This window comes from Genypterus blacodes, unplaced genomic scaffold (assembly GCF_046128005.1).
Source record: "Genypterus blacodes isolate CSIRO-AG114 ecotype Tasmania unplaced genomic scaffold, CSIRO-AGI_Gbla_v1 ptg000057l_1, whole genome shotgun sequence".
Lineage (NCBI taxonomy): Eukaryota > Metazoa > Chordata > Actinopteri > Ophidiiformes > Ophidiidae > Genypterus > Genypterus blacodes.
This window is the reverse complement of record NW_027466869.1, coordinates 1,698,231-1,725,986: the sequence shown is the minus strand read 5'-3', so window position 1 is coordinate 1,725,986 and position 27,756 is coordinate 1,698,231. Positions and strand designations below refer to the sequence as shown.

The 27,756-nt window shown below is 40.9% G+C and overlaps 1 protein-coding gene across 1 annotated transcript; it reads left to right on the top strand.

Moving 5' to 3' along the window:
- The first annotated feature begins 329 nt into the window (after positions 1–329).
- Positions 330–21,821, top strand: mtbp (MDM2 binding protein). Its single transcript, XM_076152566.1, has 23 exons — positions 330–496; positions 832–915; positions 1,004–1,077; positions 1,177–1,325; positions 1,601–1,659; positions 2,619–2,763; positions 3,559–3,673; positions 5,261–5,377; positions 8,606–8,700; positions 9,041–9,107; positions 9,274–9,391; positions 10,104–10,283; positions 11,606–11,719; positions 13,614–13,763; positions 15,762–15,855; positions 16,119–16,262; positions 17,004–17,102; positions 17,296–17,559; positions 17,905–18,062; positions 18,437–18,540; positions 20,377–20,490; positions 20,852–20,917; positions 21,062–21,821. Exons 1-23 carry the CDS (start codon positions 430–432, stop codon positions 21,098–21,100), a joined length of 2,616 nt encoding a protein of 871 aa, XP_076008681.1. The 5' UTR covers positions 330–429; the 3' UTR covers positions 21,101–21,821.
- The last annotated feature ends 5,935 nt before the right edge of the window (positions 21,822–27,756 follow it).

The following is a 27,756-nucleotide window of genomic DNA, read 5'->3' as shown; positions in this document are numbered from 1 at the left end:
CAAGTTCAAATACTGGAATTGGAGTACCGGTAAATATTCCACATGTTATCAGTAATCTGGCAGAAGGGTTGATTATAGCTTCGTTTCTTGTATTTCTAGAATTATAGTGTGAACAAGTCACAACAAAGCTATGCAAAGCAGCTTTGCAAAATAAAAGTGTATTAATGGGATTTATTTCTGGTGTTGGAATATTGAGGCTGATTTGTTGTGATGGAAAGCGACAAAAGTGCAAATGAAAGTGCAGGTGGGATTGCTGCAGGCTCGACCAGTAGATGGCAGTGACGCGCTTTTAAAACATTTTTAAATCTACAGAAGAAGAAGAACTGGTGGGAAATTTGACAATAAGCAGCGAAATTGACACATCGTTAACATCGAGATTTCACATTTAGTAAACAGTGTTTGGCTCTTCATAAATGTAACAGTCAGGAAATGGATCATTATGTGTTTGTTGTATCTTTTGGCCAAAGTGAGGAAACTACTTCCGAAGATTTTACATGTAAGTGTCTACTGTCGTTTAAAACATTGATGTAAGCTAATGTTACTACTGCTAAACATAGTTAAACTTAGCATGTGGAGTTGTAACAGAGCTCAAAAACTGTGCGTGTATCAATTTAGTAAGTTTTAAATGAAGGGAAACCTGTACAACCTTACTAAGACGACAAAACAACTTCAAACTATAGCATATAGTTGGACTTAAGTAAAAAAGCGGCTAGGTGTTGCGTGTTGGCTACTGACTGAGCTTTAAAGAATAAGCAACATGAAGGCGTTCATTTGTATCTAAATGCACCAACCAGCTATATTCTGTATGTGTTTGTCTGTTATTGTTCACAGGTCTTGAATCAGTAAGGCAGATATATGACAAACTGGTGCGCATCTCAAGACGAGAATCCTCCAGAAGGATCCCTGTGTTTCCAGGTACAGTCAGTCTGCAGGGGGCGATGCAGTGATGTTGCTGTTGGTTCACACTTTTCCTTTACTTTTCCCCTTTGTATGCATTCCCCAGCTTGTTCTCTCAGTGGCAGCCCATCGGGTCAGAGGTGGCATTTCGCTCTCCAGGCCTACCAGGGAGCAACACAGGTCAGACACTTCAAGAAGAACATACTGTAACTGAAGTATGCCATTGATTTAGGGTATGAATTATACAAAAGTAGCTGAGATGCTGTTTTATGGTTTCAGTTTTGCAGCTCAGATTGGGAAGAGCTGGGAACAGGCCAACAGAAAACTGATTATGAAGAAGAGAAGCCCACTGCCCTGGAGGCGTGCATCAGTTCTCTGACTAATCAGGAGGGACAAGACCAACAAACAGACCAGCCGACTCTGACAGAGTGAGTGACACATGATGCTGTCTGTATGCAATGAATCTGCTATCTTTTCATGCTCCGTGTTGTAGCTTTATGACAGACTCTATGCTTGTTGAACACTTTTGTCTATCTTAGATGTCCAAAGTTTGCAGTGTAATTATTGGATTTATTCAGACATAAACTGTGTCAATATAAAAAATCCAAATATATGTGTCCTAATAAGTTATCATCCACGTGTTCTAACTAATCAAACATATGACATTGTGATCCTCTGTACTCCTCTGATCTTTATTGAACAGGCTGTTAGAGGAAGCAGCTGAAGGACTGCATCTACTGTCAGACAAGCTCCCACCACCAGGTGCAGTCATCCACTCCTCCACTCTCCTTTAATGTTATATTGTTTAATTTGTGGCTATAAGACAAGCTATCACTTTGTACATGTCTCTTGTGGAGACATGAACAATTTAGCATCTGTAGTATTCCGTAAATATGCATGTATACATTGCTGATGAGCCGAGTCTGTAGGTTGTGTGGATACTTGTGCCACATTAGAATCAGACGGACAAACTACTGAGATTGTGTGTGATTTTACTTTGTCAGGTTTCTAGGTGCTTTATTAAATGTTGTGTAGCTGAAAACAAAACAACCCTATGATTGTTGATTTTTAAGAAGCTCTGCAGATTTTAGTATTTTGTCTTGAAACTTACATGGATACAACCGTTGCTACAAGGTTTAAGCATTGTGTGTATTCCCTAGCTTTCACTACATCTCTCTGTTGGCATGAGGCTGGACAGGAAAGACTTGGATTATACCTCATCATTATAGATCATTAGTTCAAGTCGGACTATTGTCTGCAAAAAAGTGTTTAATGATTTAAACAACTGACCTTCATCTCCAGTCCCATATGATGCAATTAGGTTTTGGGTCTGCTGTAGTCTAGTAGAAGTATACATTCTATTCTCCCCTGGGCAAATTAAAGATTGCTTTTTCCTCAAACTCCTAGGAAGCCTGCCTCCTGTGGTGATATATCTTCCTTCTGAAGAACATTTTGTCACACAGAAACTCCACAGGAGTTCAAGTGCAGTCACTCCTCAACATTAGCTTCCCCAGGGAGCTGCAATCACCCCTGGTTTTCACCTTTTCTTCAACAGCTCTTGACATTTAGAATTGCAAATGGGCAGTTCTGCCTACTTCTTCAAAAGTTGGTGTCACCAATTTAGTAGACTATTTCCCTATGAAACCAATACACATGTGCGAACATAGAAAATCAAAATACTGCAATGCATTCCTCCATGGTTTATCCGTTTGTCTCCCCAGGCAAAGCCCTGCTGGATGTGCTTGTGTTGGGCCACACTGAGCAGCTCCCAGCTTTCAAAGAGCTGCTGCCTGTTCTGGGGGCCCTCAAACACATGGTCTGCTGGCACGCTGCTAAGATAAGTGTCGTCACACAGCACAGTAACGGGTGAGTTAAAATGCATAAACAGCCCTTCCCTTGTATTACACAAAACTGAGACAGTACGTAAAATACAAATGAAAACAGTACAAATACAAGATGATTAATGGTTTAACTAATCAACTTAAGTAATGTCTGAACTTTTGCAGGCATCACATTTAGAACAAGTGTATATTTACAAAAAATGACAAAGCTGATCAGTTTATCACCTTGTATTTGTTCTGTGTTGGTAAAAGAGTGTTTTTTAAATGATTGCTTTCTGTTTTTTATTTGCATTTGACTTTAACTTCTTCAGAATTGGTGTTTGTAGAATCACACAACACACAGAAGAACCTCTCTGTATTCACAGCACACAATGGAGCGTATTCAATAGTGTCACATTTGAATTGCAAAGTTGCCTCAAAATAATTGAAATGTCACTACATCAAATGATTGTTTGCAGAACATTTCAGGTAGGAGCCACTGTCAACTGTGTGCTGTCAACTGTGTGCTGTCAACTTTGTACCACTAGGGAGAGACAGATGCCTACAAAAGAGACAATATGAGACAGCGTCATCTTTGATGAATATTACAGACAAATATGCATGGATACTGTTTCTTTGTCAGTAACCTCTATGGTTTATAGACGTTAATGACCTTGAGTTGTATGATATATAGACTTCAAGCCATTTAATGACATACGAATATACATGCAAAGTATTTGTCTGAGAAAATTCTTTAGCACATTTTTAAAAACGGCTACACCAATATATGATTTATTGAGTTGTCTTTTTTTTTTCAAAGTATTTTCTTTAATTTGTCTAGGTGGCAGAAAGCAGCAATTTACCTGAGTGCTGATCTGGTGGAGCCAGTTGACCTGGACAGCTGTATAGACCACAGGGAGCTGTGGAGAGGAAGCCTGGATGTCAAAGAGAAGAAGGTACGGACATCAGACAGTGGGAAAGTGAAAACAGTTTGGTCTCCGGTTCTTTTTGCATGATTGGTTTCACAAGCTCCATCCCGTGGGAGATTGGGATGAATCTAATGTAAAAATGGAAATGAGTCTTAATATTTTCACGTATGCTTGTTAAAGTGTGTGTAGGGCAATCTTTTGAGTGGGTGTTTGTTGCAGAATGCCTGAGGAATGTGTGCCAAATCAGTTAAAGAGAGAGCGTTTCCTGCTAAATTAAAAGTAAATGTGTCAAGTGTCAAAGATATCACTTCATCTTATGACTGTTTAACTGTGTGTGTGTGTGTGTGTGTGTTTGTGCGTGTGCGCGCGTGTGTTAAAAAGAGTGCACAGAAAATACAGTTTTCTTTTTTCATGGAACGTTCTTTTAAATTGGATGAATCTTTCTCTCAGTTGGGGTTAAAGCCGTTCTTCCCAGCTGTTTAATGAATTCATAGGAATGGCTGCAGGTCAGTCTAGGGTTATGGGAAACAGCTCAGGCTTGTTGGCATTGCCCTGGCAGACCTGACCTGGCCCCGACTCTGCCTGGCCCCACTCTGGCTTGACCTCCCGCTGGCTTGACCTCCCTCCCTGAGGACTCAGCCGCAATTGATTGGTGGTTAGGAATTAGAATAAAAGCACAAGTGATGGAGGATGTAGGAGAATTGGAGAATTTTACCGAGATGCAAAGTGAAGTGATGTTCTGTCCCTCCCAGGACCTGAAATGGAAATTGATAATAATCTCATTCGCGTTATCAGAGAAATGAATCTATACACCTTTCAGGTTATTTTTCAAACTATATTTCCTGCTTGTCCTTGCATTTGCTACCTTTCGGGCTCTAAGCAATTGTGACAAAAGTAAATAGACTTTCAACAAAAATTTCAACAATTTGTTGTTATCGCCACACGTCTCCGGAAATTACTTTGCACCTTCTGTACTTGTATTTCTTTCTCATTAGGGGAAAACTCTGGCAGCTGCAGGACTTTCTGTACCTCGTAAAATTGGCCAATTTCCTTTTTCTTCTTGTGCTCTCACAGCAGGCTGTTAACTTGGAGTTGATATTTCTTTTTGTATGTGAAACAATACTGTACCTTTTGCACTCTGTGCCACATGTGACTGTTGAGATCATCTGCTCCTGTATACTTCACAAGTTTTTAACAACATCCGAACAGTTGAATTCACATCCCAGGCTTTATTCCCAGTGTTACTGCATGTTTGAAACAGTTTTCTGCAGTCATTTCTGCTCTGCCTGTTGTACCTTGAGGATGCCGAGGCAGCAGGCAACCGCTCCTTAACTTAGGTGACCTTTCCCGAGCTGCTGCCTTTAGAAGTGAGTGAGCTCAGGCAGTCGGTAAGAGCTTCACAGTGGGAGAGCAGAATAACAAAGAAAAAATCTCAAGGGGAAAAGAGCCTGTCTGAGAGCAACCACCACCACTCTACTACTGCCATGCAATTCATAGCATAATAACGAATATGTGTGTGTGTGTGTGTGTTTACAATGTGTCTGGCAAACACTTACCGTTATCAAAGAGAGTAAGAACACTAATCTTTGTCTTGATTTTCCCTCTTTGGCTCAGTGTGTGTCCGAGCTACGTTTCGAGGGCTTTTCTCTTCGTTCCGCTGTGCAACACCCAACAGGTTCCAGCCTTTTGCAAACTCCCTACACATGCACAGACCACAAACTTCACTCTGAGGTGAGTTTTAAGGCCTTCGATATTCTATTCTAGTCTAGTCTTTGTCCTCTTGCCATCATACCAGATGCCACTGTGTTGTAATCTCACACACCATCATGTGTACTATTGATAAATGTTATTGATGCATAACATTTTGGTCAAACTCACCCAAACACCCCAGGCAGCTTTTTGTGTGTGTTTTTTTGAAGCCTGTTGCACTGTGTTCAACATTCACCTCATTATCTCCTCGATGTTCCTCGCTGGCAAAGCTGTGCTGTACGGCGTGCCAGCAAATGCCCCACAGTGGCACGAGGAGTTTCCTGCCAGAGCGCCACAGGCAGAGCACAGCCAACCACAGGAGAGAAAGTAGTTCCGTTTCATGAGCATTCTAAAAGCCTTTTTGCCTGAGATGACATGGAAAGGGACAAATCAGATCTGTATTTTTTTTACTCCCTTTGAACTTTTTCCTTGCCTACACGGTGTAGTTTCGCAATGATTTCTAAGAGCTTAAAACAGGCAATTTGAAATGGATCCCTTCCTGGTTGCCTTTTGCTCAAACTGAGAAAGCTGTGATAGAGGGATTGTCAAGTCAAATAAATCTGCCTCATTGTATCTACCAAAGGAATGTGGGGGCGTCTTGCACCTCTGATGACCTCCGAGCCTCCACACAGCATAAGAATACTGTATATGTTTAACATTTCATCGAGAAAGACTGACTGACACAGGGCACAACAGTGACACTCGGCATGTATGAACTGCAGATGTACTGTAAATAGTTTCCTGTGGTGTGCACCCTTCTTCTATTGTTCAGTGCTTTAATGTAGTTATTAGGGTAAAGCCCCACAATGTTTTTATTTAACTTCTAAAAAGCAGTAATAGGTGGTGTGCTACAAGTGAATGTGGCAGTGCTGAAAGTCTTTTTTGTCTAGGCTTAATTCAGGCCAAACATTTATTAGTTTTCAAGCTGACGCAAATCTTATAAACTAATGATGATTTACCAATAGGAACTGTCGGATAAAAAATTGAAAATTGTCCTTTTTTTAATGAAATCCCAGCATTAATTTATTCAGAATATAGCTCTTTATTTTTTTTAATTGTTGACTAATCCCCCCACTGCTGCAAAGACTCCCATCGACTCCGAGATAAATATCTGAGATTATATCTGGGGAGCTTTTTATATCACAAGGGTGACGGTAATACAACCCATCTCTCACTGTGATAGCATAGGATTTGGCTATGTGTGTGTGTGAGCTGTGAGTGCGTGTGTGTGTGCGGGCACGTGCATGAGTGTGTTTATGCATTGGTAGTAAACCCTTTGTATTTGTGAGGCAAGGTATTTTATGACCCTTGGTCTTGTATGGTACTGTAATGATTTTTCTAATGTAGATTAATGACCGTAAAGCAGTGGAAATCACACAGGAGCTGCACCCAAGTAAAGAGTTATTGTCTGATATGGGGTCCATAGAACACAAACACACACAGAGGGCGACTATAGTACGCATTAAACATATACACACTTTGCTGTCTTTTACATTTTCATTGCATTGTTAGCTTTTCAGGTGAGGTATGGAGTGGTTGATTTAATAAGCACTGCTTTCGTGCGTTTATTTTAATGGTTGTCTGCCGAGTCTGCTTTCGTTGTTATCTGTTCATTAATAAGCTAACACAGCAAAGTTCCATAGCTGCGGTGTGTTTGTGTGTGTAAATCTCATCAGATCCCAATACAGTGAGGCAGATGGTGGTGATTGTCTTAGCACACAATAAAAGAAAAAAGCTCAAGAGGACAACAAAACTATCACATCTCCACACTCCTGGGACAACTGACTATATAATGAGTTATGCCCTCTACACAATGCTATAACAAAAGTTATTAGACCTTCACATTGCCAGGAGTAATGGACTTAGTAATTAGTTGGACTCGCCACACACACACACACACACACACACACACACACACGCACACGCACGCACACACACACACAAATGCCACAGCCTCAGTGGGCTGCATGGCCACGCTGTGCTGTGCAAACACTAAACCCGAGATATTTGTTCAAAGTGACATATATGTGAATGTGCTATCCATTAGAGAGACCCTCTGGGCACATCATTTGCTGTATGTCATACATCAAGCACCCAAATAGTAATTATGGTTTCACACACTGTTTTTTACTGGCATAATTTGGTAAGTAAAAAGGCAAAAACTTTAAATAATACATAGGACAGCTTTTTAGCATTGCAGCCAGTGTTTCGTCAGCTTTCAGACCAATAGAGGGCTGATACAAATCTCCTTTTTATAGTGGAATGGAAATGTCCTGACACAAAAAGTCCTCATTCCAATTCCTTTATGATCCTTGATATTAAAAACTTAGACATAAAGACAATGACGATGCTCAGTACATTCCAGTGATACTATAAAAATAACACATATCTTATTGATGTTGTGTTGCTGCCTTTGTATAAAAGAGAATGTGCTGTTAATGGATTTATTAGAGGTCAAGATGGTGTTATCTGGACCACGTCATCAAATGTTAAGATGTGTGCACATGACAAAAATGGGAACAATTCTGTTATGCTCACAGTTACTAGGCTTTACTTTACTAGGCTACATCTTCTGATTCATAATTTGCTCGCTGAAGCGTTGCAGTGAAAGGGCAGTGGATTTTGAACACCGAGGAGTATCACATTTTCCATATTGCAAAGGTCTTGTTAGATTGTATCTCACATCAATCTGAACAAATTTAATATGACATCCATTCTTTATGTTTGGTAGCACACAGAGACCCTGTCACAGTCACTTTTCCTTCTTTTAAAATGTATTTTCTAACTGATGGAACCAACTCTCTACTCGTCTCCCTTTCTTCACACTCAAGGACATGTAAACATGTACACGTTTTTTAGCTGACTGTGCAATTGAAGAGCCAAATCCAGATTGGGAACCAAGGGAGGTCAGATTTTAGAGTCTGTTTCATAAAACCACCCTTGTAACTGCTGAGGGTTCAGTGACTTTTAAGGACACTTCATGCACGCATGACAACACTGGAGTTTGAACTTGATTCCACCACTTAATGGACCGTTTCCAACTGAAAACGCTGCTGCCTTAGCAGCCACAGTTTGTTGTTGCTTGTGAAATACACTTCTGTGTACTGACCCTAATTGTGTTGTTTTCTTCTTGTTTTCCCTCGACTTCCTCTCTCTTCCATGCTCTCTGTCTTCTATCTTCCCCACCCCGTCTGTCTCGTGTTTTTGCAGGTCTTCCATTATTACAGACCAGTTTTAGATTTGGTTCAGTTTGTCACCGTGTCAGACCTGCCCAACTTCCTAATGTCCAGTACCAAATTGGAACTGTATCCTCATTCAGTGTGTGTGTGTGTGTGTGTGTGTGTGTGTGTGTGTGTGGTGTGTGCAATATGACCTAGATGCAAACATATTAATCGTCATATAATAAAACATAAAGTCACATACAAATATCATATAGATTTGGTTTATTTGAAACAGGTAAAGATATTTGCTGCAGTAAATTGTGAGAATGTGGTGAAAAGAACAAGTAAATCATTGGCAATGAATTGTACAAATTATATAAACTATATTAGAAAACATACTGTTGTGTTTTTTACACAGATGTGATTTCTGACCTCTACCCCTCTACCCCTTATTCCTGTATTGTTCCTTAATTCTGACGTACAGAGGCTTGTCTCGAAAGTCAGTGAAAGCTAAACTACTGTTGGACCAGCTGAGGTCACTGCATGGAAAGGTATGGGCCCCAAAACAATCAACAATCAGACATTCCATTATAGCAAATATAGAAAAATATAATTGAGTATAATCAAATTCAATGAGCATGACAGTGTTTTGATATAGAAAAACAGGAGACTTTGTGTGTTTGTGTAATGTGTGGATATTTGTGTGTATGTTTGTAGGTCGGAGCATTGTTCAGCCTGTCGTGTATAATCAGTCCAATTGCCCAGAGCCCAGCCAACCAACTCGGCTCCCAGCGCTGGAGAGAATGTGTGGCCAAGAGACCAAAGTCTCTACCAAGTAAGGCATTCTTCAGCATTACCTTGTTAAATTGATGACCTTTGGACAACACTGGAGAAAAGCCACATCACTTTCCATATGGAGAGATATGTTGGTAACAAGGATGACATAAATATAGATGGTAAAGCTGTGTGGGATGGTACATTCAGAGGTGAGACTGAATCAGTATGGAAAATACTGCTGGTAATAATCAGGAAAGATTTGAAAAGACAACTTGCATCCATACCCTGGAGGAAATTAGACTGCTGCTGAAGACGAAGATTTTAAGATGTATTAAAGTAGAAATGTTTTGATATAATCACAATATGATTCAGAGAGACAGACAGAGAGACGGTTGAGTTCAGAGGCAAATGCTCAAAGTAGAGCAAGCAACACTTCCTATTTAGATACACAGACTCTATGGGATTAGCTTGGATGTTATTGTTACTGATTAGGGACACATGTGAGCCAAGAGCAGTTTAAAACATCCCCCAGTTTACTGTCAAACTGAAACAGGTCTTCAAAGCAAACGCTGACTAAGGCCGGTAACAGACACCTTTAATGTGGTGCTGGGTTTTGTAAATTGCAGGACATTTGATTTCACCTGGGAAAGTTGGAAAATGTCTACCCTGAATCATTTGATAAAGATCAATAAAAGAAAGCCTCCACAGAAGAAGCACATTTCGTATATTACTCTTTAATTAATCTCTGTCCCTTCTGGTTTACCCTGTAGTCCCTGATGTGGAGTTGAAAGGGGAGCGTACTCACTACTTGCTGCTGGTCCAGGGCTCGGATGACATCGGGTGTGGAGCCTGCAGGGTGAGGATGTTGAACTCGGCCAGTCAAATCAACGGAGCAGCTACCATGGCAACAGTCATCGGATTGCTGAGAGAGAAATCTCTGTCTTCATCAGGTATATTATCTTTATTCAGGAGTATATATCTTGCTTGTTTTTATTATGTTAGCTCCAATGAATTACAATGTAGATGCAAAATAGTGATGGATGATGGCTTCGAAGAAAATTCCTTTACCCAATCCCTTTCTCCTGATACTTTTAATCAACTCTATGTAGCACATTAATATTTGAATCAGTATTTGGAGCTTTGGGAATTCACGGCAGACATTTGTTGCCTCGTCTTCTAATCTGTAAAGAAATCACGTCGTCCTTGGCTCCTGTTCTCTTCTTGTTTGGCATGGGATCTCTAATGACAGCAATACTCTGTCAAGTGGCTATCGTTATTCATCAGCCAAGTATATGTGACAAAAGCCGACGGGCTTCCACACTATTGGTCCTGACTCCTGAGTTCCTTTTTTAGAGCTACATGTCCCTCTGCCTTCACTTTAGCTGAGGCTCCTCTTTTCACTGCTAAGACAGGATGCTCTGGTGAGGAATTTTTCATCCTTGTCACCGAAACGGACATGCTCTGTTATTTGGAGAGGAATAAGTGGGTTCAGAAATGGAGTGACTGTATAGATGGATGAAGTAAATCTGCAGCCCAACCTGCATCACATAAGTGTGGCTATATTTTTCAAATCGCTCTGCTCACTGCACTCTCGTTTGTGTTGTTCCATAACTAAAAGCCAAAGTCCTTGGTGTTCTTTGGTTTTATATGGTATTCAAGAGATTAACTGTGTGGTTTCCTCCTGAGCATCCAGCTGCTGTTAACATTTTATGCAACCTTCAGGAGATGTTTTTAAAAATAGTTTCAAGATTTAGAGCAACACTATAAAAGTGTCCCTTACTACTTCTTCTTTAATGACCCTGCAGAGTTTTTACCAAAACGCAGAAGTTTTAAGCTGCAGAGCAAATGGTTTGTACATAATTTGAAGAAAGGCTTGTGCAACTCCTCACATACCAGCATAAGCCTTTTGGATGAGTGTCAGGTGTATTTTGCCTGCTGAGGTCTTGGAATAGAAGCCATGTATTAGAACCGTTTATTTTCAATTTGAGATTGGAATATAAATTGGGGGATGATTTTAAAAGTTTATGTAATAATGATGATTATGTGAATAGTAATTATTCAAATTACATAACAAAATTAAATAAAATACTGATCTCCAGATTGGCCCTGACCTCTAATCCCATTAGTGAAGTTTCTACTCCAGTCTACAAGCTCCAGGCCAAATAATTTACATGTGGTGATTTTATTATGGACTGTAATCCTGTACTGATACTCAAAATGACCGAATCATTCTAAATAAACCTTGTGTCTCTCGCTCTCTCTCTTTAACCAGGAGATGCTGATGGCAGTATTCTCCACTGCCTGCCCTCTTTCCAGGGAGAGGACCTGCTGAAGAGAGAGAGGCTGGTAACCCAGGCCCAGATGCTTGTTATAAAGGAAGTTATCAGTAAGTTCTGGATTTAAGAATTAAATAGAAATTAGGAAGTGTAGAAGTTGCACATTTTATGGATAATGTTCAGTTCAGGATAATGAGCAGTAGTTATGCTAAAGTGTAGCTGATGATTGGACATGGTTGTAGTCACATTTCAGCCAGATTGCTGTTTTTAATGTATTTTACTAGAATTTCTGGGCTTTTATTAATTGATTGTATGGTAATAACCAGAATAAACCTGCTGCACAGAAACATAAACTAAGATATGCCAATAAAAGAGTTATGTCCCCAAGCAGTAGAAGCAACTTTTCAAGGAAGAGATTAGGGTAGAAAGCTGTTATGGGAACAGATTTCTTATTCAACAGACTGAATTCTTGTGAATGCTTTATCGGTCTTATCCCTTGTTGTGTGCGTTAGGGACACTGTTTGGTGATTGAGTAAATGTTGAGACAGGCACACACACACACACACTGCTCAACACAACCATTATGACCTGATATTTGTTATTTAATGTCTTGATGAGGAAAGAAACACAAATCTATATAATTTAAAATGTAATGAGTGTGAATTCATCTCACCTGTTCCATTCCATTTGAGAGGGGAATAAGAAATGCATAAAACACTTAATGCATTGCTTAATGCATTTATTCATTGAATCAATTTGAATGAAACATTGTGCTGTTGGAGGGTCATGATTCATTCTCTTCACCAGAGGATACATAGCAGTCCTCAGCAGATGTACTTAATGTAAATTCAATTTAAATCGACTATCCCTCCAAGACATAACCTGAGACAAAGTCAAATTGATGAGAGACTATCATCTGAACTCTTGCCCTGATGAACTGCCTTCCTGAAGTGTTGCTAGTTAAAACATTTACTGTAGCTCTCTTTGTGCCACGGCACAGGCTGGTGCACGGAAAGGCTCTGTAGGGGTATCATTATTTTACAATCACACATAATGTCCCCTGTCCCCTGTCCCCTTGGCAGTCTAAGATAGTATAACACCAGCGGAGTGGAGCCAGATTAAAGAGAGTGCAGTGAAATTCTTGAGTGGTCACTAGAGGCGAGGCAAGAGGGCCGTTCTTTGAGAAGGCTTTGAGCAGAGTTCTGACAGACCACAGACCTTAATGAAATTCAACCAGATATGTCCTGAGTTGGCATTACATTCGGAAAAAAGCATGTACTTCTAAAGTTGGGAAAGTTAGAAGCACAGTCAAAAGTAAGATGAGTGAGGAGTGTGTGCATGTGTGTCCGTGCATGTTCCTGCTGTCAGTGGTCTGTGTGTCTCTGCATCTGTATGATGATTTGCATGGATGCTGTGTGAATGTAGGTCTGTCATTTTTTTCACAGTTAGAGATTTTCTGAATATGTAGCTCTCCATTTCCAACACAATGACATAAACTAAAGAACTAAAGATAAAAATACTAAAATGTTTTTTTTTTACTTGCAATAATAATGGGGCTTTGGTGTGATGAAGTTGTAAATGTTTAGTTTCACATTTGGACATATAGTATAAATATTTTCTACTTTTAATTTGCCCACTTTGAGTTTTTACCTTTAAAATGTCTGCAGAATGTTTATTCTACCAACATTTTTTAAGATGCACAAGGCAGGATTATATGTAAGAATACACCTGCTTTATAAGTGAAGAACCCAGGGAATAACCATGGCAAAGAACGCCATATTCCCTAAACCAGGTGCCACTAATCCCCCCGATTTCTGGTGAGAAAATGTCCATGTTTGATGTCGTCAGGAGAGGGAAAAGTGGGACACACAAACTGGAAGAGTAAAATTAAAACCCTGCTTCCAAGCATCATGGATTTAGTCTTATATTAAACAAAGGATATGCTACTGCAAAGATAAAACAAATTCTAAAACGAATGAAAATTGTGTCTGTTTGTGTGTCCAGGGCAGCAGAAACGAAGGAGTACAACTAGAATACCAGTCAATGACCTGAAGGTCCTGCTGGGTGTGGCCAGGGAACGATGTGTGAAGATGACTCTGTCATATGCTGCGTGCTGTCTGACAGAGAACCAGGAGAACACAGCCACAATGTCAGGTAGAGTCCAGGAAAGAGACAGAAAGTGTGTATGCACAATGGAAATTTGCACTTCCAAGATCATCCTGTGATATTGAGTGCATTCAGTTGTATAATAACATCCACTCACTCATCCAACAGCAATGTAATGAGGTGGGTGGTCAGGTCACTTGTAAGCCTGCTAGGCTCAGCATAACCTTATGATACTAATCAATTTGACATAATAAGAATGCATATAAATGGAAATGTTGTATGCATGAAGCTCTTCCCACAGAAATTATGGAATTTACAAAAAGCCCTTGAAATACAATAGTTGACAACAGATGCAGAGAATTACCATCAGATAATTCATTATAATGCAGTCCACTTCAAGACTTGCAGTATTGTTGGAATATTGGGCATAAGATGCTATGAGTTACTCAGTGGTCTCATAATGCTGTACGGACATGAGCTCAGGCAGTGGACTGAGATGTGTCAGTGAGCCAGCTACTTGTCAGACTGAAATGAACTGTAACAAATGGGCCAATTAGCAAAAACATTTTTAAGCACAACACAGCACTTAAAAATGTCCTAACAGAAGAGAACATCTTTACAGACGTTCCAAAGTTAGCTTCTTCTCCATGATGTTAACATAAGGGACATGCTGGAAGTGTGTAAGAAGCAAGACGGGAGTGCTCAAATGGTGATTTATAAACATGCATCGATACATGGTGGTACAAATCAGGTTATTTATCCAAAATCCAAGCGTATTCTCTGCTCCGGAGATGGAAATGCTGCTTAGTACTGTAACAAATAGACTCTGCAGTGCATCAGGCATGTATTTTGCATTTGTATGTCTGCATTGCTTAAAGGCATGAATGACTTTGTGTGGGCTGTCAAACTGCTGGCGGAGAGCTTCAGCTTCAATCTCTCTATATAACACACTGGCAGCCCCGGGTCATTGCGTGCAAGAAACATCCTCATCCTATCAGTAAACGTGCTCTTTCCAAATTCATCACATTTATGTTCTCCTCGAGATAACAGTGTTAACAAGTGTCCTCACCAAACACCCAAAACTCATCTAGGTGTCGGTCGTGGCTCGATGCTGTTTGGGGTCCCATCTTCCACTACTTGGATGTGTTTTGCCCAGTCTCAAGTAAATGCTGGAATAACTAAATGGTGACAGAGTTAGTGTGTAGAATCGTAGCAGGTAGGTTTACTTGCTAATGCATGTGTGATGTTCTATAATAACCATGCCACCTACTATACTATATAATGTCAAAAATGAATCTCCCAGCTCGATAGCTAAACTCCATGTACCCTCTATGCTCCATCCTACTTTCTGCTGGAGATGCTGTAATTGCCGTGTTATCCATCAGCATTTTAAAGTGATTGATGGTTCCCATCTCTAAAATGACATCACCTGCTGTGAACCCGGGCTTATTGGCTGAGCAGTGCCAGACAGTATATCAGTGGAAAGGGTCTGAAGCCTACAGCAAGTGATACTCCACTGTGGTGCTTGAACATGACTAATGCCCCATCACATATTCCTCTCACAAGGTATTTGTATATTTTCACACAGTTTCACATGCTTCAATGCAGGTAATGGATTTTGAGATTTGCAGGTCAACTTAAATTGACCCAAACAAATTTGGCAAAAGTTTATTCGTCTACTAATTCTAGTAGATTCATGTAGTAAAAGTTAAAGGGTGTTAGTAAAGGAGCCAGGTTCTTTGCTTTGTTTGAAACTAGCCCATAAATCAATTAATCAATTTAAAAGATACAGCAACGACCTGTTTTTTCTCAGTGTGCACAACGATGCTGATCAACATAATACATCTTTAAGTCTAGACTGAGGCATTTTAATTGAACTTCCAGGAGGAAAAATACAAGACCGTTACTCCGCTGATCATATTTGTAATCATGGCACTGCAGTCACACACACACATTGGTCATATTTCCAAATGAAGCCCCAATTAAACCCTTATTGAATTTCCTACATACTAAACTTTGTTGTTTTCTCTCTCTCTCTCACTGTAGATTTCCAGAGCAGTTCCTTCCCACAGTCAGACTGGCCAGAGAGGACCGTCCTTCATAACATAGAGAACCTACAGAGGAGACAACAGAAGAGCAGGTCACTTGGCTGAATAAATGTTATTAAGTTATCAACAACTATTTACTGTAACTCATCATTTGTTTCAAGCTGTATATTTTCTTTGTTACAAGCTATAGTTTATCCAAGTCTTTGTCGTCCTTGTATCCTGTCTCCCTTAAGTGTTCAATCTCCTTGACTCACAATCCCCTGGGCAATGAATCCCTGCTTGAAGAGACATCTGACAACACTTCTGTGTATTTTCTAAGATGCTGTTTCTGATCTATACCTTTTTTGTTGCTTAGGTTTGGCTCCAGTGACAGCCTGCTGGGTCCTAAAGACATTCAGAAGGGCCCCTCTGCTTTACTCGACGCCAGAGAACTTCTAAAACACTTTACATCTGACGGCGAACCTACAGGAGAGCTACAACCCCTTGCCGTCCACAGAGGGTAGGTTCAATCATCTCTTCTGACTCTATAGTGAGTGGCACCTTGACATCAGATATCACCGCCCCGGACTGAATTATGTATTTTCCTAAGTGAACATATCCAAAGTTTTCATATCCACATAAATAAAGCCATGCAAGCTGAACTTAATACACAACACAGACGTAAACATGTACAACATAGGCACACTGAGGAAAAGCTGTCTCTCCCACCACATTAAACTGCCTTTCTGTCTTTAAAACCATCTGTTGCTTTACTCTGTGAGGTGTAGAGGGCATAAGGTGGCAATAAACTAAGAATGTTCAAATCTGTATTCACAGAAAGTTGCATAACCAGACAACTGGCTTGGTGTAGAACAAAAATCCATATTCAGATTTTCAAATGCACATTTTCTGTGTGGGTTTTCACAAGTTTGTTTCTGAGATAGTTCTGGGTGAGAAACACAGTTAATGAGCTGTGTTGGGCATTTCATTATGTTCATTACCTTTCCATAGTGAGTTTACAACCTTTAGAGACAAACAATGAGTTTGATGGGGAACAAAACATTACCCTGGAGTGGAGCAGTCATCAATTAGTGCTCATAATGATTTTGTCAGCGGAAAATATACCCGTTTGAAATTGTGAAATTTGTTTTCATTATTCCACAAAGACGACGTTAAATTGATGGCAAAACATAATTGTCTTTGAAAAGCTATTTAGTCGTTTCATTATTTCTCTTCTTGCTCTTTCTGTCTCTTTGTTCAGAGGCGGTAATGCATTTCAGTTGTCACCGGATTTGTCTCCCAGAAAAGTCAGCCAGATGCCCTTCAACAAGGCTGTGACCTCCCGCTTCCATGGCATAGAGTGAGTTCCACCAAACAATTCACAGGCACAGATACATGGAGCGTACTGGCAACTGGTATTTCATATTATCTCAGGAGTGATCCTCTGATAAAAAATTAGGCTGTGTTGAATGAAGAAGAATTGTTGAATTCTCACAGTTCTAGATTTAGTGAGCTAGTGGGAACTCACCATACTGTTTCATGGGTTTAACTAGGTTCTGCCTGGACAACCAGAGGTCCCTGGACCGAGATCAGACCTTTGTAAGGCTCCAGACCCGTCTGATCCGGTACGAGACCCAAACTACCTGCTCCAAGGAGCCATGTGCCCTCCCGTTTGCCCTCAGTCCTGCTCCCTCGCCTGCCGTGATGTCAGAACCAGGAAGCGTGCCTGACGGGGAGATGCTGCAGAATGCTGATGTTGCACGCCTAAAACGCAGATCCTGGGACACTGATGTCGGTGGTGGATATCCTCGCAAAAGGTATATACATGGGGTGTGATTGTTCCTCTTTTCCATCCATTCTTGCATTAGAGGGGTGTGGAAAATGTCTCCAAATGAATGTGGATGGGAGGCTTTTGGAACAGGACTGTCAGAAAATGAAACTTTAGGAGCAAGTGAGACTCTTTTCATCTTTTGGCTGATCGGGCAGAAGAGATGCTTAATGGAGCGGCTGGAATGTTCTGCCCCTCTTGCCCTTTGCCACCAATTTTGTTGATCTAGCAACGAGAAGAGTAAAGCAAACCGTCTGGTACATGGTCAGACATGGCACAGTGTCATTTACAATTACTAACGTGTAACTACTGTATGTGTCTTTGCATGATCTAGACTGGTAAAGTCAGAGAGCAGTGACTCTCTGTGTTCTCAGAGCAGCAACAGCAGTGGGACACACCCGTCCCTGAGGTCACTCCGACAGCAGCCGCACAGATCCCAGTCTGTGTCTTCCTCATCCGTTCCTTCTGCAGCTGTGGGACGGACAGCCACAGGTACAACAAACAACAAGGGAATCATAGTTCTTATTTAGTTATAGGCCTTATGTTTACCGCAATATTAATGGTTGGATTATATAGACGGCTACACGCTCAAACTGGGGTGGGTGTCTAAACTTGTTAGAAAAGCAAGGAAAGGAGGAAACAATGGAAGAAACCTTGGGTGAGGCGATTCACAGAGATGTTCCCCCTCCTCAAATCAATAGCAATCACTCTGCGCAAAGATCAATCTACATTGGCACTATTTGTGGATCATACTGGATATGTTCTCAATGTGGAGATACGTCGTCCCTCTCATGGGAAAGAGAAAAGAATTTTGATGTGTTCATGACTCAAATGCCTGATGCAGTTTTCCTGACGCTCCTTCCCAGGTTTGGTGAATCTGCCCTCAGGAGACAAACCCAAACCCCTGCAGCAGAAAAGCCAAACCGAGGACAAATCTGCCAAAGAATCCCGCTCCCAGAAACACAACAGGGTGAGTGTGTGTATGTGTGTGAATAAACCACTGCTTATTTATTTATTTCACACTTGTCACTAACATTTGAGAAAGTGAATCGGAGCTGAGTTCGTCGTATTTCACGCTGATTAAAAAGGATGTGTGACTCATAATTTGATGTTGATTTGAGGAAGGGTGCACCATGATGATGAAGGTGAATACTAAACAGCACACACACATGCGATGGGGCAATTAATAAAAACCAGTCCTTGATGAATTATGTTCACATTGTACTGTCACTACTGCATGATGTAACTTACAGAGGCCATTTTCATCCTCTCTCTATTTTTTCTTCTAAAGATAACAACAAACTTAAAACCTTGTTACCCTGGAAACAAGACAGCAGCCCAGCATGTGAAGCTCACTTTGAAATTTGTAGAGCATTTAAATGCAGAAGCCTTTCTGGCTGAGGCTCAGAGTGTGAACAGAGAACACTCTTCTGGACTGATTTTAGAGGCCTTTTATTACATTTTCTTCAGGGTTTGGTGTCTCTCAAAAATATTTCAATTCCCACTGATCCTTACAGTGAAGGACACTCGACACAAACAGTGACGTCATGGAACATTTCACTCACAAACAAGTAAATGGTTCACATTAAAGTCATAATGAAGTATAAAATGAATGCACACCTGTTTGATTATAATTGCATTCTTTCTCTGTCTCTCATAATTCAATTCTCAAGTCAATTCTTGCTATTTGGAATCAAAATCTAGTCTTCAGTCTTCAATCTTCAGTCACCCATTTATGGACCAGGACACACATACAGTCTCATCAAGTCTGATTTCAGAGCTCATAAACAAATATGTAGTTTTTACCTGCTGTCCTGCCCCCTAACACACACATCAAAACAACACAACAACAAATGTGAAGTTCTCTCAAGAGGAAATGCATGGCTGTGATTAACATTAAATCAGTTTCCATGTTTCTAACCCCAAATAAAGGAGTGTGCGAACTCCCCTTCCGCACACGCACACGCACACGCAGTCATAGTCTCTCCTTCAGATGAGATGTGTAACAGCTCCAGCCGAAATGAGCGCTTTGTTTTGTGCCTGTGATGATAGTGGATTGTAAGGTGTGAGGTGCATGATAATGAGGCAGCAGCAGCTCTGTAAGTATCGCTATTATCTTATCACCTGCTGCCTGCTTTCACTCACAGCTTTTACGTACAAATATACGCACAAGCCACATACTGTACGTGGGCTCAAGTTAAGAGTGAGAGGACGCGCACGCACACACACACACACACACTCACCTGTGCACCGTTTTCTCTGTCTCTCATGCAACTCGCACAATCTGCATCCCGACCTTGAATTGTTCCCTGATTACTATGCAAACAGGCTTATCGTGCAAACACGAGTTTAGGAAAGAACAGTTGGCCCTATTCAGAAATAATGACAGCAGTTTATTCAGCACGCAGATTAAAAGCTGCTTTCTCCTCCGCATGAGACTGGATGGCACCAATGATTCTTCATAATAATTTATGGCATTTTCTCAGAACAATCAATGTGAACAGATTAAAGGCAAATCTATTTATTTCAGGAACATGTTTTCCCCGTGTCAGAACTACTTGCAAAATGTTTGTTTATTTTTACATTCAAGCATACACTGAGAATGTAAGTGTGTGTAGGTGTGTGTAGGTGTGTTTCTGTAAGGATATCCACTAAATTCTGGACATTTTGACTTTCCTCTTCCTAAAAGGGAAGCTGTGCTACCATTTTGGACCAACCAGAGTTAGTTTCAGTGTTTTCACAAGTGTACTTATACAACTGTGTGTGTGTGTGTGTTGATCTTTTATGTGTGTTTTTCTGTCCCCAGATGCTCCAGGAAGTAGTAGCTAAAACACTGAAGCACCATGGGATCACTGACGAGCACAAGTGCTTTGAGGCTTGCAGTAAAAGATTGTTTGATATCTCAAAATTCTATCTCAAGGTTTGTGTTTGTATTGTTGAATCGTCTCTTGCCTTCCTCTCCTTCCTCTCCTTCCTCTGACACTGAACCTCCTCTAAAACCTTTGTACATCATTGACAGATGTTAGAAATGCACATGCTTTGACAGTAAACCATAATTGCTACAGAATTGCTCTGTAAACACAGTAAACCCAAAATTGAAAAGCTTCCCAAATGCTCCATTTGCTGACATGCATTGTACAAAGACCCCATCTCCTCATGGGGTTGTAACCTAAACTGCTCCATCTTCCCTTCATATGATTCCCACTGAACAGAATAAAGCTCCCGTCTCTTTTCTGTGTCAATATGAGTCATCCTGCTCTCTTTCTGTTGTGTGATCCCAGGATCTGAAGACGTCTCGAGGTCTGAATGACGAGATGAAGAAAGCGGCAAATAGCAACGTCAAACAGGTAACTGCCCCAAAGCAGTGTGGGGATGTGGAGGGAGTTTATGAGATCATTCTGACATGATTAATGCCACACAAATTTAGTCCTGATTTTGGAGGTTGTAGGTGTTCTCTTTCCCATTTGTATGTTTTTTTTTTTGCATTGTAGGTCATTGACTGGGTGCTGGAGAAGACCTCAAAGAAATGAAGATGAAAATGTAAAGAGACACTAACACGGTCCACATGCTAGTGGGTCATCACACATTCTAAGCTTTCCACATTAGTTTGTAAATGTTTTTTAACCATTTATTTCCTTTTATGAGTTTATCTTTCTGAGTAGCATAAACCGATGTTATTGGTCAGATTTGTCGTGTGTAATTTCAGTCACATCCATTACCCTCCTAACTGCTCCAGACATTTGAAAAGTCAAACCGAGCCCACGGTGTTCGGTGAAGCCGCGGGACAAATCCAGATCAGATCTCCGTTGCTGCTTTTAAACAGAATTTTAAATCATTTCACTCTGAAGCTTGTCTTTGTTTTGAACTGCAAAAATAATTTTAACACTATATTAATGTAAATATTTTATTATCTTTATGTTTTACATATTTTACAGTTTATAATCCAATAAAGAGTTCATGGATTTTACTTTGTGCACTGTGTAACTCCAGATTACTGTGGGAAAGTTAAAGTGTGTGTTTTTAAAAGAGAGGTGTGACCGTATGTCTGCTGAGAAATATGTATAACATTATAACTGCTGACAGCTGACTGTGCCCCTGTCTGGGTCGTTGTTATTCAGACAGTGAGAGCAAAGCTAGAAGCTGTACAGCGTGTTATGCATATTCTCATTATCACTGACAGACCTGTCCTGTTTGTCCTTGTGTGTCCTGGTCATCAGGAACATCACTAAAAAATACCATATCCCCCCCGTCCCCCCACGAACGGATGCGACCCAGAGCCACTGACAGGTGTGTGTCGCATTCATGGCACCAGTCTCAAATAGGAACCAACACCTTCTTTGGGCTTTTAAAAACACAGAAATCTGTCTAAACCCAGATTTCTAAAACGCATTGTTATGGGTTGCAGGTATTATGACTTTATTAGAATAACCAATGAAAGGCTTCACACAAACGGTGATAAACCCTGAGGAGACGCGTCATTTACTATGAAAATAAGCTGCTTAAGCTGTAAACCTAGACAAAGGCTGTTTTCATTGTCAAAAAAACTTCTGAAATAATTTCTCCTGTGCCAGATTGGAAACTATTACTGCCTGTGAGAATAAGACACGTGTTTACTATGCATGGTGAGGGACCCCTTCTTCCCTTCTGTCTGTGGAATGCAATAACTGTGACTTGTGTTTAGATTAAAAAGTCAAACCAGGGGATTCTCACAATGTTGTGAAACATTCTATCATTACTACACTCAGAACACAAATTACCCTTTTCTTAAAAAAAAGAAAACAATATAGCCAGATTTGGGGATGGCGTGGCTCAGGATGGTAGAGCAGCCATCAAGTTAAATCAACTTTGTTTCTATAGCCCAATATCACATAAAGTCTCAAAGGGCTTTAGGAGGCCTTTTACAGAAAGTTGTCTTGGAATCGAAATGCTCCCGGGTTGATTCAGCCTCCTGGAGCCTGTGGTAGAGTTGATGAGCAAAACACTGAATCCCTAACTGCTATAGATCTGAGAGTTGGCTCCTTGTGTGGTTTGCCCCTGCCATCAGTGTATTATGTACATAGTCAATGTAAAAAGTCTCACTGCGACATCTCAAATGCAAAATGTTGCTCCATTGTCTCGCCCCGATTTGCCTAGGCAGGTGGGTGGAGCCTTTCCCATGTTATGATACTTTGGTGCATATTACAAACGTACTATGTTTCCAAAAAAGTTTTACAAGAAGATCCAGTGAACATACTGTGGGTTTCATTTGTGGGTGTCAGCTAAGGGACCAAGTAAATTGTTTTGCAATTCACAAGTATATATAAAATCTTCACTGTCAAGCTCTTCAGACGCACAAGCCATTTAAAGTTGCATTATCTGAATGTACTGTTCAGAATGTTCCCGATTGCATGACATGAACTTAAGCATGGGACAGGCAAGGGAACATCATTTTGTTGATAAAGGTCATCTTTGTTTGTCTTACGAAAACTATAGTCTGTGCTGCAGCATGAAGACTAATTTCACTCTGATATGCAACATATCAAACACAAAACTGGCACTGAGGGCCTTTAATGGAGCCCAAGATTAATGTCTGTTAGTATGAAAGATATTTAGGGGTTGATTTTGAAAGATTTGTTGCGTTTTTTTTCAGCATTCAAGGTTTGTTGACTTTAATAACAAACGCCCTAAATGGATTACATTCATGTTTTGGCAGGACAAAAATACAGTAAAGGTGAGATAAATGTCAGGGCTAAAATAAATTATTATTAATGGTCCTGGTAGATTCTTATTCCAAACACTTGAGATCTTTCTTTCCCTTAAGAGGCAGATGAGAGAATGACGTTAGAAAAGAGAGATGGATGGAGTGTAAAATAGGAGCAGTGGAGTGGATGGGAAAAGAGAGAAGCAGAGCCAAGAGATTCATACAGCAAAGGAGAGAGGATGAATGTGAAACAAAGTGAGAGAGGAGGAGAGACTTCTTTTCTCATTTCCTAAACAGATCGTTTCATTATGAAACCTGGAGTGTCTCGGTGGAGGCATTGTTACCAGTGGGCTGCCAGATTCAATCTGTGTGCACACGTGAGTGTGTTTAAAAAGCAGCATCCATCTTAATGATGACAGGTGTAAATGGGTAATTTAGTGTGTATATGTCCCGCCTGAGATTGAAAATGTGTGTTAACGTGCTGATTTATACAGTGTGACATTATATTGTTAACCTCCTTGTTGTTGGCCCCTAGATAAAGCCATCTGTCACCAGCCATCTCCAGATAATTTCACTCTATTACTATTACAATCCAGCCAGTCAACCATGAAATCCAAGGGGAATTTAAACGTGCATTGTTTCCAGACAATATTTCCTCCACATGAATGTCTTTTATTAAAGCTCAGTTTATTATTTCAAGATTGTAACATCAATCTTACACCTAAATGCCTTTAGGCTGAACTTATTACAGTTATCTTTGATGAAAGCAACAGGATGTAATTGTAACACTTTGTAAACCAACTTGTGAGTTTTATGTAGGCTAATAAAATTAAGACCAATACTAACATGACACATTTTACGATCTGTCATTTCTGCTGTTAAACTCTTTCTCTCAAGCCAAGGCCGTGTACTTCTCCAATTACAACTCCCAATGATGACATTTGAAAGGTTATTGATGGGACCATGATGTTGGAAAATGCAGTTAGGATAGTCTCAAGGAATCAAGGGAACAAGTTATAGGTCAAAACGTGGCAATTAAAACACCACCATCTGGCTGACCAGTTCCAAAATTGAATGTGTTGGGGTCTCTGGATCAGGTCCAACATGCCCACCAAGTTTAAATGAAATCCGTCAATAACCTTTAGAGATATCCTGCTAAGAAGAGACATCGGCGGTGGTGTATAAGAGTTACAAGCAGAATACCAGGCAGTAGCTTCAGCACCTTATGTCATTTGCCAGCCGCTCACTTCTTTGACCCCCTTGTGTGAAAAAACACAGAGCAACGTCACTTTGTACCTTTACCGGTAATGAGCTAAAAGTTGAAAAGGAAGAGACGTCCCGAGAGGAGTGCGCTGATACACACTGCTGTGTTTGTACATTTCATAGAACAGCAATTAGTGGAGAACAGACTATAAGAAGGCACTCAGACATCCGCCGTGTTTGTGTTTGTGTTGTGTAATTTTGTTTATCAGTATGGCTGATTTAGTCTGAGTGCATCCATGCATGAAACTGTTCATTTTTCTGACAAAAATAGTGATGCTGAGATGCTTGAAGTTGAAGCAGTGATTGCAGAAAAATTAAGCTCAAGGTCAACTTTTTAAAAAGCTTCAGCACAGCGTTATTGAGTTTACCAAACAAATACAGCAGAACTACATCCTTATTGCTCTTCGATTACCACTAATTATCTACTTAAACAACAAACAGTGAGGAGAGGCATATTATGGCCCTGCAGAAATGATTATTATCTAATCTTATTGTGACCAAATCAAAGACATTGTGACCAGACCCATATTGTGAGGAACAAGCAACTCTTAACGCACATTTACATGGAAGAAAGATCACACACACTACATGCTGACACACACTTTTACTGAGTTTGCCATGAAGGACATTTTTAAAAAGTAGGTTCACATGGGGACGTTTGTTCCGTCCATTTGACCCAATCTAAGTGTTCAGGAGTGGTGGGCAGTATCGGTGCAGCACCCAAGGGACCAGCTCCAGTTCTGAGGCCAAGGTCTTTTGCTTTCAAGGTATCGTCATGGCAACTCTCTTTACATTCGGATTCAACACATACCTGTCTACAGTTGGATATACTGTAGTAATAATAATAATGTAGTAATATACTGTATGTGTACTGTATAGCATCCAGTTGTATAAGGAGAAGTAGTTGAGCTACATCCAAGCTACTCTCTCAGTTAAGTAGTTAGGAACACCACAAGCTCCTGGTAAAAAAGTAGCTAACTACACTGAAGCTACTCCTAGGGTTACACATATTAGATATATCAAATGTGTGTGCTGTTTGCGAGTTTGTTTGTGTGGAAAAGAATAGTAAGTTACTCAAAAGGCCACATAGGTTTTGAAAGTAATCACATGCAGCTACTGGAAAATGTAATTAAGTTAGTCATTTTGCACAGTATGTCACTCTGTCCCCTGTTATCATTAGTTAACACACAAGGAAAGGAGTCACCTTCTGAGCAATACAAACACACACACACACCCCCCCCCCCCCCCCCCCCCCCCCCCCACACACACACACACACACACACTGGAGGCCACACTGTCTGATACAGCCCACGTCACAGAGACAAGGACAGAGGAGATGAATGATTGTGAGTTGATATCATTGGCTTGTCCTAAGAGCCATGACCCCATTTCAGGCCTTGTTACTCTCAAAAACAAACACACACACACACACACACACACACACACACACACACACACACACACACACACACACACACACACACACACTGATGGTATGTAAACTGTCCTCTCTGTCTGTCTTTGGCCGTATCTTGTTGTTTCTTCCACACTGTCTAATTCACTCACTTACTCTTGTCGTCTACCCCCCACTCCCCTCTCTCTCACACACACACACACACATACACACAAAGTCATACAAAATACAAAGTACCGATCTGTGTGAACCTGATGATAAAAGACATGTGAGGTCAGGCGTTGTGTGTGTATGAGTGCCAATTCCCTACAGTACGCCCAAATTCTTATATTCTCTCTCTCTCTCTCTCTCTCTCTCTCTCTCACTCTCTCATTTTGCCCACCCCCCTCTGTTCCATGAACCTGGTGCCAACAGAAGCACCGAGACGGGAACTAGTGTGTGTCCCTTTGTGCGCATTTATATTTGCCTGCATGTGCGAGGAGAGGGTCCTGTGGGTATATCGTGCTGTCACGTTCAAGCAACAGCGAGAGACTGAAGGGGTTGATTGTTCCGTTTAGAACCAACACCAAAGTTTGATCAAGCCACTACAAAGAGGCAGAAAGAGATTTGATGAGTAGAGCAGGATTGAGTAATAATGGTCAGCAGGGAACGGGACTATGCACAGGACAGGTGTGTGTGTGTGTGTGTGTGTGTGTGTGTGTGTGTGTGTGTGTGTGTGTGTGTGTGTGTGTGTGTGTGTGTGTGTGTGTGTGTGTGTGTGTGTGTGTGTGTGTGTGTGTGACCCATTGAGTGCAGGTGACCGCTTTGCCACGATAAGCACTTTAGTTAACCTTAGTGTGCAAACAGGGATGACAGCATCAGAGCAGAATGTGACGATAGGGGGAAGTATGAGAGCCTCAGGGGAGAGCATAGAACAAAGAGAGACAGTGTTACACGAGACAAAGGAAGACGAGAAAACAAAGCAGCTCCATTAGACTCACGCTGTAAAGATTGACCCCCTTTGAAAACTTGAGGATCTCGGGCGTTCTAAGTGTGCAATTACTCCTCCATTGATTAATAAATGACAGCATTGCCCGAATTCACTGTGTTGGCGTTTTTGGTGTCCACAGGCTTTTGTATTTATTTGGCTTTTTTTTAGGTAATTACCAACACTGATTACGAAAAGTACTTTAGGGCCCTGTAGCCAATTCTGTCTGGACACACACACACACACACACACACACACCTACACACACACCTACACACACACACACACACACACACACACACACACAGCACCTTACTTCCATAGATATTCCTTCAATACAGTGGACAAGTGTGGATTGTAGCACAGCCAGACCTCATGTTGACCTCCTCCACCCTTTATCTTTGACCACATCCCCTTTAATTAACTACTACTATTCCCCTCAACCCTTTTTAAAAACATTTTGGGCCCAATTCCCTCAGCATATTTCTACAACTCGACCTCTGAGTGCAGCAACACAACATCTTGCAATGGCGGTCAGTTGTTTCCACACTCTGCTGCTCCGCTGGCTTTATTGTTAGCCATTGTTAGTGAGTGTGTGTGTGTGTGTGTGTGTGTGTGTGTGTGTGTGTGTGTGTGTGTGTGTGTGTGTGTGTGTGTGTGTGTGTGTGTGTGTGTGTGTGTGTGTGTGTGTGTGTGTCACTGTCGATGCCAACTGTGCAAACCAGTTCAGGCCTTCACATGAGAGCAGCTTGTGGCACATCTGGCAAACAAATCACATGTAGGAGACCAGCCTAAGATCTGATATCCTCCTGCTGTACCACGGGGAGGAACACTTGGGAGAGCCTCATCAAAGGAAGCTTCC